Source organism: Mesoplodon densirostris, chromosome 6, assembly GCF_025265405.1.
Source record: "Mesoplodon densirostris isolate mMesDen1 chromosome 6, mMesDen1 primary haplotype, whole genome shotgun sequence".
Taxonomy (NCBI): Eukaryota; Metazoa; Chordata; class Mammalia; order Artiodactyla; family Ziphiidae; genus Mesoplodon; species Mesoplodon densirostris.
Genome location: NC_082666.1, coordinates 75910407 through 75924683, shown reverse-complemented (window position 1 = coordinate 75924683; position 14277 = coordinate 75910407). Strand labels below are relative to the sequence as shown.

General features: G+C 41.8%; 1 protein-coding gene across 1 annotated transcript in view; it reads right to left on the bottom strand.

The window, feature by feature from the left end:
* The window catches only part of PGM5 (phosphoglucomutase 5), a 202840-nt gene extending 191472 nt beyond the window's left edge, over positions 1 to 11368 (bottom strand). The window contains exon 1 of the mRNA XM_060101197.1: positions 11108 to 11368. Coding sequence (XP_059957180.1) covers positions 11108 to 11368 — 261 coding nt within the window. The remainder of the gene's footprint in view (positions 1 to 11107) is intronic.
* Between the last annotated feature and the right edge of the window lie 2909 nt (positions 11369 to 14277).

Sequence of the window (14277 nt, the reverse complement as noted above, 5' to 3'; positions counted from 1 at the left end):
CTCACTGAGAAGATCAGGCACTCTAGCTTTCCTTGGGTGCGAAATGGGGGCAATGAAATTGGAACTTATGTTCCTACTGGTAATTCAGTGCTTGGAAGATACTGAAATCTTTACCTTAAGATATAGAACTCGGCTCACTGAAAGAAGAAAGGGCTCTATCTGCTGCCATTTTATGAGGTGATCAACCCAACCAGATACCAGGATAAGAACTATTGGATCCATCTGGGTCAAGAAAGCAGGGCTGAGTGCCCAGAGATAAGCTGAGGTTTTGGCATTCAATGGGAAATGATGCAAAAATGGACTTGCCAACTGCCGGCTACATGACTTTGGACAAGATCCTGAATCTTCTGTATTCCAGTTTTATTACCTAAAAGATAGAGGGTGAAAGAAAATAACACAGCCAAGCTCCAGTTCAGCATCTGACACCCAATAAATCTTTGATATATTTCCCTTGCCTTGCTTGCTGGTGTCATTTCTTGATTCTTAATTATGAATTTCTAACTCATAGTAATTGAATGCATTTGTTGTTTCACCAACCTGCAATGGTTTTCTAATTACAAATGTATATACTTTTATATATATGACAAATATATGTATATATAGTATATATATGCCATTTAGAAAGTACTCATAAGCAAGAAGAAAGTAAAACTCATCTGTAAACCTAAAAGTGACCACAGTAAACATTTCAGTGTCTAACCTTTGTCTGTGTGTCTTGGGATATCTCTCTCTCTCTTATTTACATATTTATATTTTTACAAAAGGGAATGTCGTGTAGTCTACATCTTTCACTTAACATATCTACCCCTTCCATGGAGTCTATCTTTCTCTGTCACTGACTATTTTTCCACAACATGATTTTAGTGGCTGTATAATCTTCCATTATTTAAATGTACCATGGTTTACTGACCAATATAAAAGTGTTCTTTTACCTAAGTTTTTATATGTGAAACTAACAATGTTTGAGGACTAAACTCATCCTATGGAATAAATTAACTCAAAGTAGCTTGCCACCAATTAAATAGAAAATTAGTTGTAACACACCTACGTAAGTGCAATGTCTTCTTTCTTCTTTAACCGCCAGAACTGCTCATTAAGAAACTGCTGAAGTCATGGTGATTAGTGACCGGACCTCATGTCTGTATCCTCGTCTTGGCCCGGATCTTCCTATTTTCATTGCCCCATCTATGCCTCTGACTTGCACCGTCCACTGGTATGTCCCATGCTAGACTGCTAACTTACCCACGTTACTGAGCTCACAGCAGAGAGCTGTCCGTACAAGATCCTGCCTGGAATGCAGGATTTATACTACGTATATTTCTTACTATTGGTCCATCCAACTCCAGCACAAGTTCTATTTATTATCATAGAAACATAGGTCATTTGGGAACATTTAGTCACCTCCTTCAACTCTATGCTGTCTTCAGATACTTCTGTCATCTGGGACTCTGCTCTACTCTCTTTTTTAATATATCCAGGGAAGAAGATGTATCTTCGGGGAGGGGGTGTCCTGGGCACATGTGCACACACATATGCTATTTGATAAACTATCTAAATGCTTAAGAACACTTTCCATCTGGAACCTTTATAAGTAGACAGTATACACACACACACACACACACACACACACACACATATAAAATCCCCAAAGAAAAAACTCACTATCTTTGGCTCTTTTATAGATAGAATATATATATATATATAGATTCATATACACATTCCTCTATATATGTGTGTGTGTATTTTTTCCCGGAAGAACCTCAGTCTCTCTTTATAGCTATGTGTTTTTCCCTGAGTAGTTGTCACAGTCAATTAAAATACATATATGTGGATCTTTAAATTCCATCAGACCAATATCCGTCTGGTTGGGAAATAATTACTGTCCATTTGCTAAATGCCACCAACCCTTATACTATGTTCCAGTGAACTAAAGACCTCTGGCAATCACAGATTTACAACTCAGCAAGATTAAACAATTTACTGTTATTTATGACAGCAAAGCTAGGTCTTCTGTATTATATTCCACGTTAGCATCTGTCACTTTACATTTGGGAGATCCTGTCCAAAAAAAGATTATGCCTCCTAACCAAACATTCAGCAGGGCTGTAGGAACAGGCACCCTGACAAACATCCTGACAAAATGCTTTAAAGCATCGCTAGAGCTTGCAGCTGTGCATTTTCAGACTACTCAGCAGATGAGCATGGAGTCTCTTAGCCTCTGCTTGGTCTGTTCCTCTCAGTAATCCCTCACATGGCCCAGTCCATTAGGCTTGAAAATCTGAATGAAATGAGCAGATTAAGATCTGGCCTCAGCTGGGGCAGTGGAGCAGGTATAGAAGGGTGGGTCTACTCTTAACGTAGCCTGAGCCTCAGAAAGGTTTAAGATTGAAAAGCATGGCATTGACTCAGCTGATTCATAATAGGAAATAATGCACAGACCATGCAAAAAGAAGTCCTTTATGTTGAGTCAAAGTCTATGCCAGAGCAGCTGCTGCCACCTCAAGTACCGTGACAGGGTGTGCATACATGTGTGTTTGTGTGTGCATGAGTGAGTGAGTGTGTGTGTGTGTGAGCGTTCATGCTGGGAGAGGGGAGAGGATCATGACTTCAGCAGTTGCCACCCAAGCCTTAGCCAGCAGCCTGCAGAAATGCCGAAAGTCTTACTAAAGCAACTGTGATCACCACGTCGACGGGCGCCTTCTATCAGTAAGGCTGCTGAGAATAAAAAGCATATATGCACTTGTCCTTTTATTTTAATCAGAGAAAAATAGTTTGGTAATAATGGTGCTATATGAATCAATAAAATAATTGACAATAATCCACTACCTCATTCAATCCTCCCAAAACCCCTGGAAGATGTGGGAGGCAAGTATTATGACAGTGCCTATTTTTATAAATGAGGAAACAAACCCCAGAAAACTAGGTGACTTCCCCACAGTCATACATGTTGCAAATGATAGTATAATGATTCAAATTCAAAGCTTCTCCTTTTTTCTTAACTACTCTCTAGTGATGTGTTTAATTATGAAAGCAAGGCATATATACGTGTGTAATTACTTAATAAAGAGAAGTATATGAGTAGAAAGGGAAAGGATTCCCCTCCCCGACCAAACACACCCACATACCCCAGATATATTCACTGTTAACTGTCTGGACTATGTTCCTCCAACCCTATTTTCTATGCCTAATTATATACACAAAAGTGGGATCATGCTACACATGACCCTCTACTAATTGCTTTGTTTCACTTTAACAAACTATCATCCACATCTTTCTCATGTCACATATAGCTCCACCTTCTTCATTTTTGGATATTAATGCATTCCTGGTGTGGTTGTGTCATAAATTATGTACCTGTTCTCTACTGCTGAACATATAAATTGTTTCCAAGTGTTTTTCTTAATAAAGCTGTTTTGTTTTTTTAAGTTTTTTTTTTTTTGGTGGGGGCGCCCGAGCCGAGCAACATGTGGGATCTTAGTTCCCCAGACCAGGGATCGAACCCACACCCCCTGCATTGGAAGCATGGAGTCTTAACCATTGGACCACCAGGGAAGTCCCTCAAAGTTTTTCTTTAGCAAAATGCTGCAGTGAGTATTCCTGTACATAAATGTTTCCACATTTGTATTAGAAAATTTACAGGGTATATTCTTAGAGTAAGGGATTCTTAGATTATTGGACAAGTACTCTATTAATTTAGATACATACTGCCAAATTGCCTGACCAAAAAGTTGTATTAATTTAACTTCCACCAACAGTGTACAAACATGACAATTTTCCAACACCTATGCCAGCTCTGAGTATTTTCCGTTTTTTTCAAATTAATGGATTGTTTTTATTTGTATTTCTTTGGTTACTAATGAGGCTGATCACCTTTTCATGCATTTGTGGTTGCTGTTGACAATATTTCTTTTAAACTGTTTGAATTTTCTTATTGATTTGGGAAAGCTTTTCATATATTGTAGATATTAACCATCTGCTTTAAAACTCTCCTCCTAGTATTTTGAGGGGTCTTTTGTCAAGCAGGATAAACTCTGATCCTATGATTTCAAATTCTTTTCTCTTTTTTATTATAAATGTCTAAATATAAAACTACATATCCCTAGCTACCAAACCGGACTCTTATTAGAGGAAAACAATAGAAAGGCAGTAATTATTCTATTTGTACAAAGCATCTATTAGTAGAGACTTGGAAAGGGAAAGAAAATTGTCTGTGACTTTATGCCAAGAAAAAGGATTTCTTTGGGGATTCAATGTTCCTAAAAATTTTTTTTTCTTCAGACAAATACAGGCATTACTCCAAAATTTGACGTCACTAACAATGCAGGAGATGAAAGGTATTGAAAGACTCAGAAAATGTGGATTTTAACAAGTCTTGTGTATATCCCAGATATTCTCTTATTCATAAGTAATGAGAGTCAAGTCAGATGAAAGAACCGAAAACTTTCCCTTTGGCTATGCAAGTATAAACAGTAAAGGCATACTGGCCAAATCTTGAGTGTTTGCAATTAGCTGTCAAGGCTGTAGGCTAACAAAGGACATTGCAGCCCTAGCTTTTTACCTTCAATTTAAAAATCCCTGGGAAATTCAGACCTTTTTTTTTTTCTGCTGCCTATTATTCCCCAATAATCCTATTATAGTGTTCATTCATGTCACTGTTGTCTAACAGAAGAGTAGCCAGAGCCCAAAAGATGAAGGGTAAGGTTGGTAAAGCCAATAGCTCTCCTTAGATTCCCCCAAAATAGGTTCCAACTTCTATTCCTCAAGGCTGTACAGAAACTAGCAAACTTCAGAGTTCACAAAGGGAACAGATGTTTTATAAAAAATTCTTAGGGCAAGTTTCAGACATAATGTTGCTGATGGGTATCTGTCTTTTCAATAAACATCATTATACTTTATCACAAGATTTAATAAAGCAGCTTAGTTAAAAATGCCATCTGGGTCTCTGGACACATTAAACAAAGCTTAAAATAACCCACCCCAGCAACTGGGAGGGCCCAGCTGTTCTCAAAACCTCTCCCACTCCTTTTACTTCCTCATAAAAAAGTGAATGAGGACTTGAGGCTAAAAGAGTCAAGAATGAACAGACCCAAACAAGGAGAAGAGTGGAACCAAGGGCTCCCTAAAATTTGCTATTGCTCATATAATAGATTTTCCATTTCCACAATTCAGGGGATGAGGATTTGGGAAGGGAAGCAAGATAAAGTTATGGGAGGCTCTTTAGGGTTTTCTAATATATTACAAACCAGCCCTTCCTAACATCTGGGCCATAGTAGCCCATTCCATTCACCTATTCTGTTGTGAACACCCATAGAAAATACAGAGCAATCACCACCCAGTCCTTTTCCCTTCTAGAGACAGGACCTGGAACTAGCCACGCCCAGATTTCCAGATCCATTCCAGGAAAGAAGCCTTAGTGTTACAGTACATGTTTCCCTCTCTTGCTTCCTTCTTCTTTCATCACTACTGGCCACCCACCACCATATCCCACTCTGCTTCTCTTCCAAATATATGTTCCTTGTCTTTGGGACCAAACCAAAATTTGTTGCCCAGATAGTTCTCATAAATGCCAAGGCAAGTGTATTCTCATTCTTTGGAAACAGACACCTCTTTATGACCTGTTGGAATCAAATACAACCTGTGCCAGCATCTATCCGGAGGGCACACCCAAGCCCCTCACTGATCTAGCATTCCTCATATCATTTCACTTCATTTTCTACCTCTAAAAGATTTCACAAGCCATTGAGGAGCTCTTGAATTCTGTAAGCTGCACTGTATGCCAATATTATTAACATTAATGCTGATCATCATGTGGCCAGTACAGTGCATGGCTAATTGACAAATGGATTTTCTCTTGGCTAAGACTTGTTACAGAGCTCTAGGTTAGTCCATACATGAGTCAACTCATTATTATCTGAGATGTATTCAGCTGACCATAGAAATACTCCCTTGCATTTCTTAGTGCTGTAGATGTTACAAAATGCTTTCACATGCAGTGCTTCATTTGATTCTCAGGATAATTCAGAGATGCTATCATACCCAATTTATAGATGAGAAAACAAGTGGCTTCTAGGTATGTCAAGAGGCTAAAGCATTTGCACTGCAACTTGTATGTCAGAGCTAGGAAAATAAGGCAAGCCCTCCAGCTGCTGATACAGTGTTTTTTCTACCATACCTCATTGCCTCCTGGGCTCAAGTCAAAAGAGAGTGTGGTTATCGTACGAAGAAATCTGGTTTGGGTTTGCCAATTATGTATTTGTAGTATTTGCCGACCTCCCTTTATTTAACCAATAGTTGCTTTTGATTTTAACAGTCTGGCTCCGTTAAACACACACATACACACACACACACACACACACACACACATTTTAAATGTTAAATTATAGAACTGTGCTGTCCAGTATGGTACCTACTAAGCACTTGTGACTATCTAAGTTTCAATCTTAATTAATTAAAATTAAATAAAATGTAAAATTCAGTTCTTCAGCAGCATCAGCTACATTTCAAGTATTCAACAGTCAAGTGTCCTAGTTGGCTAAGACAGTGCAGATTACAGCACATTCCCATCATCACAATAAGTTCCGTTAGACAGTACTGATATACAATGTCATCTCAGAAAAAGAAGACTTTAGAAAAAGTCAGAAACATCTTCAGGCAGCTACAGTTCTGTCACCTGTCTAATATTAAAGGTAGTTTGGGACTAAAAAAGAAGATTTTAACGAAGAGGAGGAAGAAAGACAGATGCCCTTAGCCGCAAATGGATCTACCCAGAGAAGGGCAAAGGCATTCCTGTAGCCATTATGATGCATTTAGCTTTTCAGTTCTTTAAGACATTAGAATAAATTGATACATAGAGAATCTAAACCCCTGAGGAGGATCTAAAGCAGATGGAAATAGAAATAGGATAAAAAAATCAATTAGTTTCAAACTAGGTCTGATCTCAATTCATTTAAATGACACTATTTACTTCATATACTTAGTTTTTTGTTGTTTGTTTGTTTGTTGCTCTATATAGCATGACATAGTTTGTATCTTTAAAGAGGGATTAAAATACTTCTGGGGTTTTTTAGATAAATTCACATAGGCCCATAAAAACTACTTAAAAAAAGGTAGTTTATTTTCATTCTTCAATAATCTATTCAAATTGATTATATAAAAATCCAGGAGTCCATAGTGATATTTGAAAAAGTGAAAGCAAAACAAAACAAAATTCATGTATCATCAATAGAGGTGGCTATTTCACCAAATTCTTACTCTGAAAATTGGTAATTAAAAAAGAGAGAGAAATAAACACATATTCTGTCTTTCCAGAAGGAACTATATTACAGAATAATCAAATAGCCTAGTAGTGAGGAAAATACCCAGTTTATAGAAAAATGCCAGCTAAAACATGTAGATAGAATTAGAAAATTTGAAAATCATCATTTTGAAACCCCTAATGAAATAATCAACTCAAGCCAGTATCATTAATGGATGCTAAAACAATTGGGTAAAAATTGATAAGGAACTGAATATTCACATGGTACAAAGTTCACCCCACAGCCTACTGCTAGTCTCAAAGGGGAAAATAATGGACCATACCACCATAGCTCTATAATTATCTCAGCATCACGGATGATGGAACAACCAGAGATTATGTTTCCTTGTATTATGCAACTGAATATACACCATCACCTATGAAATAATCTTATAAAAAAATACCGAACCTGACCCTAATTAAGCCTTTAGACTGATTTCTAGTTCACACACACACACAGGGAATAGAGTGAAAAGTTAAACGACACCATAAAGAAGTAATCAGAAAATTCCAGAAAGGAGGTGGAGGAGACATTCTATAGAAAAACCAACTGACCTAGTCTCGGCAACAAGTCAATTTCGTTAACAAAATAAAAATAAAAAGGGAGGTACTTTCTAGGTTAAAAGAGACTTAAGACAAATATAATGTGTGTTCCTTGATTAGAAGAAACAAGTTTGAACAAATTAGGTATAAAAGACATTTCAGAATAATTGAAGAAATCTGAATGTGGACTGGGTCATAAATAACGTAAAGAAATAATTTTTTATTTTGTTTGGGATGTTAATGATACTGTCTCTATCAAGGAAAATGTTCTTCTTTTTTAGAGATCCATACTGAAGAACTTAGGGTAAAATGTCATGTTCTTTAATATATTTTAATATACTTTAGCCTCTCAAAAAGATGAATCAAACATAGAAAAATGTCAACAATCTAGGACAAGGGCATATGGATGTCGTTAATCTATTCTCTCCACTTTTCTGAAAGCTTGAAAGTTTCATAACTTTATGAGAAAGTTTTTTAACATCTCCAATTGTACAGGTATTTGTGTAGGAATCTATTTCAAACTTTATGAGATATTAAAATATTAATAGTGTAGTTTATTGTTTTAGAAATTCCAAACTTCTGTTTTCCTCCAGCAATTTCATAATCGAAGAGTAACTATCATTTTTTATAGAAAAGCTGCTTTGTAAAATTAACTTTTTCAATCAAAACCAAGGTTTTTCAGAGAGAGAGAATGCAGCCCACCTGGTCATATTCAAGTCAGTTCAAAGAGAATAAATTCTATCTTCTACTATTTTCTTTTTTTTTTTTTTTTTTACTATGAATATCCAATGGGGAAATCAAAAAAGGCCAAAGCATTTGGAATTGAGTTGAAGTTCCCCATTCCTGAGTATAATCAGCAGGCCAAGTCAGGAGGCAAGTGCATCCCCATCAATTTGCAATCATGCAAGACCAATTTTGCTTACGGTAGTCTTTTTTTTTTTTTTTTTTTTTCGGTGCGCGGGCCTCTCACCGTTGTGGCCTCTCCCGTTGCAGAGCACAGGCTCTGGACGCGCAGGCTCAGCGGCCATGGCCCACGGGCCCAGCCGCTCCGCGGCATGTGGGATCCTCCCGGACTGGGGCACGAACCCGCGTCCCCTGCATCGGCAGGCGGACTCTCAACCACTGCGCCACCAGGGAAGCCCCGGTGGTCCCTTTTAAACCGCCTCTCTCCTGAAGTCAGCCTTCTGATTATTCACTTTGCTTTAGCAAAAGCTCCCACGAAGCTGAACAAAATGAGGAAAAGATTGGTGAAAACTGGCTGTTTGAAATCTTTATAAGAGTCAACCATCCCTTTCCCCCATGCTCGTCCATCTTAGAATTAATACTTCCAGATTATTTAAAAGACGGTGCTTCTGTGTGGACTTTAGTTTGTCATTCTGTCCTTCATAACAACTGGTAGATTAAATTTGACTCTATTTTAGGTATATATTAACGTATGCTAACTATCTCCTAAAATAAACTCCACTCTTAAAGTCAATAAAATGTGTTTACAGAGAAGACCCACTGAAGTTAAGAGATTGAAGAGCCCTTAGGGTAAAGTATGCCAAGAAATAATAAAGCATAATAATAACGCGTCCATGCAAATCAACAACTGTAACTCCAAAACTATCCTGACCCGCAATAAATATTGGACAGGCCATGTTTTTCTCACTCCTTGGAAAACCTGGCCCAGGAAGGAGTATGAAAGCTGCCACAGCTCTCCCAAGGCTCATTATTCTCTATCATTCCATGGGAATGGCTTTGTCAGACAAGAGTAAAAGACCATTTGTTAACCTCTCTCCAAATCCCTGATTCAGGCCAACTTTCATCAATCCCAAGTGAGGAGCCAGAGAGAAATACAAGTCTTATATCTCCAGCAGCATCATCTGCTGGGGCTGGAGATCACAGTCCCACCACCCAGCTCACCCTCACCCCAGACAGGCCCTGTTTCACCCAACTGCTTTTTGGTTAGTAAAAAAAAAAAATCCTCTTTCCCTATTCCTGAAACACTGAGAAAGGGGAGTTATAGTAGACAAATGTGAAGCATGGACAACCTCAAAGCTGTCTTTTTAAGCAAGAAATGAGAAAATTAAAAAGGATAGGGTTGGAAAGGAGGGAAGGAGGCATTCAAAAGCCAGATCATTGTTTAGTTTCGCTTTTTTAAATGTTCACACTCATTTATACATCTGCAGAGGTTTCACTTAAAGGGAAGTTCTGTGTGTGTGGATCTGACTGCATTAACAAGGCTTAAGTTCCTCTTTTAGACAATGTTTCCCACAGAGAACTCAGGGACCCTTGAAGTCAGTATCCCTCTTGAGACGCTGTGGCTTTGGAAAGGAGGAGATCAGGGTATGGGGATATGTCAAAAGGTGCGTCTAGTTGTAGGATAGGGAGAAAGGAAGGAGAAAGAGATAAACTCAAGGTCTGAGAATTCACACTGCAAAAGAAGACTACTTAAGTGGTGCGAGAAGGGAGAGGGAAGGAGGATGAAAACTGCAGGGGGGAAGAGGCATGAAATGTTGTCGACTGCCAAAGGGCATCTTGGAGAGAAGGTGGGAACTGCTTCAAGAAAAGCATTGCAAATCCCATTTCTGACCATTTAGAGATTTGCCTGCCCGGAACCGAGAGCGCAGTCTGTATAGCTTCACATTGATCCCCGTCCCATCCTTTCCCTAATCAAATCAATTATGAAATATAACTCCACGAACCAATGATATTAAAAATCTTCAGGGTCCACGCTTGCTAAATATGTCAGTAACCAACACTGGTGTGTGTGTGTGTGTGTGTGTCTTCCGAGCCAACACTACTGTTAAATTTGGCAGAGCCAAGATGTGGAGTAGAAGAAGACTGCAAATAGGATACAGGAGTTGGGGGGAGGGGGACAACTATCAATATATTGGTAGGGGGAGGGTAGTGAAAACGGTCAGAGGAAATATTTTTAAAGGGTTGGGGAAGAGAAAGTCGAGAACAGCAAGCAGGTGCAGGACATGGTCAGCGTCCAGAGAGAGTTCAGGGCGATGTGGCACGTCGGTCGGGATGCCCGGCTGGGCTCAAAGAAGGGCGAGGAACCCTTAAGGCCTTTCGGAACGGCGGGCGCGACACAGCCCGGGCGTCCCGGGTGCGCCGGGGAGGCTGCGGGGAGCTGCGGTAGCGGGACGCGGGCGGAGGGGACCTGGGGGAGCGGCCGAGCCCGGGAGTAGGGTGGGGGTCTGGGCTGGGCCTGGGGCGGGCCGGCGGAGGAGGCAGGGTGAGGAGGGGGACTGCGGACGCGAGGGGCGGCATGTCACTCACCCCGTTGGCCGCGGCCATCTGCACCACGATCTCCGTGGCCGTCCTGCTGAAGTACCTGCCGTCGCTGCCCACCACCATGGTGCAGCCCTGGCGGTCGCGCAGGTCGATGGACGACAGCACGCTCTGGATGAAGTTGGGCAGGTAGTTGCGCTGACCCTCGAAGAGCCCGGTGGGCCTTCGCAGCCCCCCGCCGCCGGCCGGCCGCTGGTCCTCGTAGGGCGCCGTCGGCACCGTCAGCACCGGGATGGGGCTCCCCTCCATGGCGCCTCCTGGCCGGTCCTGCCGCGGCTCCGGGAGCCGGAGGGAATCTGCAGCCCGACGGGGCCCCCACCAGCTTGGCGGCGCGCCCGGGCTCCGCCTCGCGCCGCGGCCCCCTCTGCGGCCGGCCCGCGCCCCGCGCCCTCCTGCCGCGCCGACCGCTCCTCCCTCTGCGCGCGGCCCCTAGCTGCCCCCGCAGAGTTTGGCCTCTACCTTCCAAGAAAAGTTCGCACCCGCCCAACTTCCTCTCTGGCCGGAGCGCCCGACGTGCCCGCAGCTTCTTCTCCCAGCTGGACCCACTTTCGGGGTGTCCCCAAAGCCCCTTCCCAGGGCCAGCTACCCCGATACCGGGGACGCCTCCTCGCGCGCCTAGCCCGAGCCTTCCCCGGTGATCGCGTCTCCCCCTGCACACCCTCCGCTAGAAAACAGCCGGGGAAGGGGTGGTGAGAACTTGACCAGGATTGGGGGTCCTCTCCCCGTACCCGCGGCCCCTCTCCCCTCCAACCCGCAGCCCTGCCTCCCGGCCTCCCAGGGAGTGAGCGGTTTACAAGCACCAGTTTCTCTTTTGAACAAGGACAGGGGTGGAGTTGGGAGGGGGCTGAAACCTTTTGCCATCAGAGAACAGCCCCAGCCAAAAATAACCCTGGAAGAGCGAGCTGAGAATTGTTATCTTCTGCCAGCGCTGAAATTGGAGGCTGGGCGCTGCGAGTGTGTCTGCGTGTGTACACACACCCCACCACTACCATTTGTTGCAGGGAATCACATACTGTCAGGCCCTTCAATCCAGCAGGATCCACCCAGCCATCCACACTTTTCCCCAGGCTCTCTGAAGGCAGCACACTTCTCAGGAAGAAAACTTTTTTTTTTTTTTGCTTGTTTGTTGTGGTGGCCGCAACAGCAGCAACACAGATGCGTGGACGCGTATTTCCTTATTCTTCTTGACCTTTCACCCTCCCTGGCCCAGCTCCTGCTTAGAAACAGGCTGTCCCACACTGTACGTGTCCACACTGCGGAGCTCTTACCAGGATTCATCGCTTTAACTAGGAGGAGGGTAAAGCCCTTTGTAAGGTCTTACCAGGAATGAATGAACAAACCCCAATTAAACAAGGACAGGGTACCAGGAACTGGGCTTGCTCCTTTCACAAGCTTTCTGGCATTTGGGGGTGGGGTGGGGAGGGGGGGTCAGATATGTTCTGCCTTCTCTCCATAAAGCCCACCAAAAATCCCAAATCAAGAAATTCCCCATAGAAAATCAACAGGAAAAAGGATAAAGCCCCAAAAGGGAAGAAACAATTCTCATTTTTGCTTCTATCTCCTTTCACCCTCAAAGCATTTTTGCACCCACTAAAGTCACTGAAATCTCCTGCTTCTTCTCCTCCTCCAAATATTGTCCACTTCCTGGGACTAAGCTGGATTTGCTGCAGGATTATAAAGTGTTTGATCATAGTAAGATGACTGTGAATAACAGCTCACACTTATATGTTGTTTTGCAGTTGACAAAGGCTTTGCATCTGTTTTCTCTTTGGAGGCTCAAAACAACTAAAAGAAGTAGTAATGGCATTCATATGATTCCCATTTTACAGATGAGAAAAAGGAGGCTTTCTGTGAGGTTGAAGGAAGTGGCCAAGATGGCACCTACATTCAGTACAAATTCTTATGTGGCCCTTCCCCTTTTTATTAATATCATTAAAGTGTGAAGTAATCAACTGAATCCTGTTGAGACTCTTTACCTTTTCTCTTCAACAGCGAAGTTTGTGTGTGTGTGTTGTTGTTGTTGTTGTTTTGCCTCTACTCTCTCCATTCCCCTGTAAAGTTCCTGACTTTATGGTTGAGGGAGCCTTGTCTTAGCACCAAATAGAATGTCAACACTTCTAAGGACCTGTGCACATCTCTATGATGGGGGATTTTTTTTAACCACTTTCTAATAACATTTCATTTTGCAAGGAAGGACAGTATCATTCCCAGAAGAAGAGAGGGTGGTAAGTCCTCTGTCCCAGACAAGAAGAAAAGGATGCAGCCTCCAAGCCTCAGAGATAACCAGAAGGTCTCCAGGACTCCATCTCTGCACTTCTAGGACCTGCCTCTCTCTTGACATCACCATCATTCTCTCCTACCACAGCCCAGCTCCTTCCCCAGGGCTGAAGACAAGTCAGGCACATCTCAGATAAGATTTTACAGCTTTACCAGCCAAAAGGAAAGTCTCTTCCCTTGGTTCTAATCCCCAAATTCCCAAAGACTCTGGTCCAGTTTGAGGCAATGCATCCAACCACAAAGCAGGAATCCCACAGTGAAAGGGATAAAGTTCCTCCAAAGTCAGGGGGTGCTGGTCCCCAAAGGCAGGAGAGATGGGCAAACAAACCGTAATTGTCCACCACATAATTGACACTTTCACTGATAAAGTCTTTTGAAAATTATTTTTCTGTTCTCTGAACTCACATAGCACTTTGTACCACTCATAAGGAATGTTTCATGTGCTGCTACACCTTTCTATATGTCTTCTCTCCTCCAGCTGTATGTGGCCTTGGAATAGTTCCTTACCTTCTCCTCACCTCAGTATCATCACTGTGAAATGGGGATTATTATAATCCCGACCTCATAAATTGTTGGGAGGATGAAAATATTAGTACAGTGCCTGACAAACAGAAAGGCATTCAATAAATGTTAGATATTCATATTATTGCCATCTATATAGTATTTGTCATTATTATCAATGTCTTATATACTAAGAACTACATTTTATATCTTTGTAGACCACCACTGTACGTAAACATCTTTGGGCAAAGGTAATATTATATAAAGTTTGGTTGAATTAATCTTTGGCTTTTGACAATGGAAACTCAAGGTATACAGAGTAATTTGCCCTTGAAACATACAAAAAGGGCTTATGAACTAAAGAAATCTCTTCAAAGCTG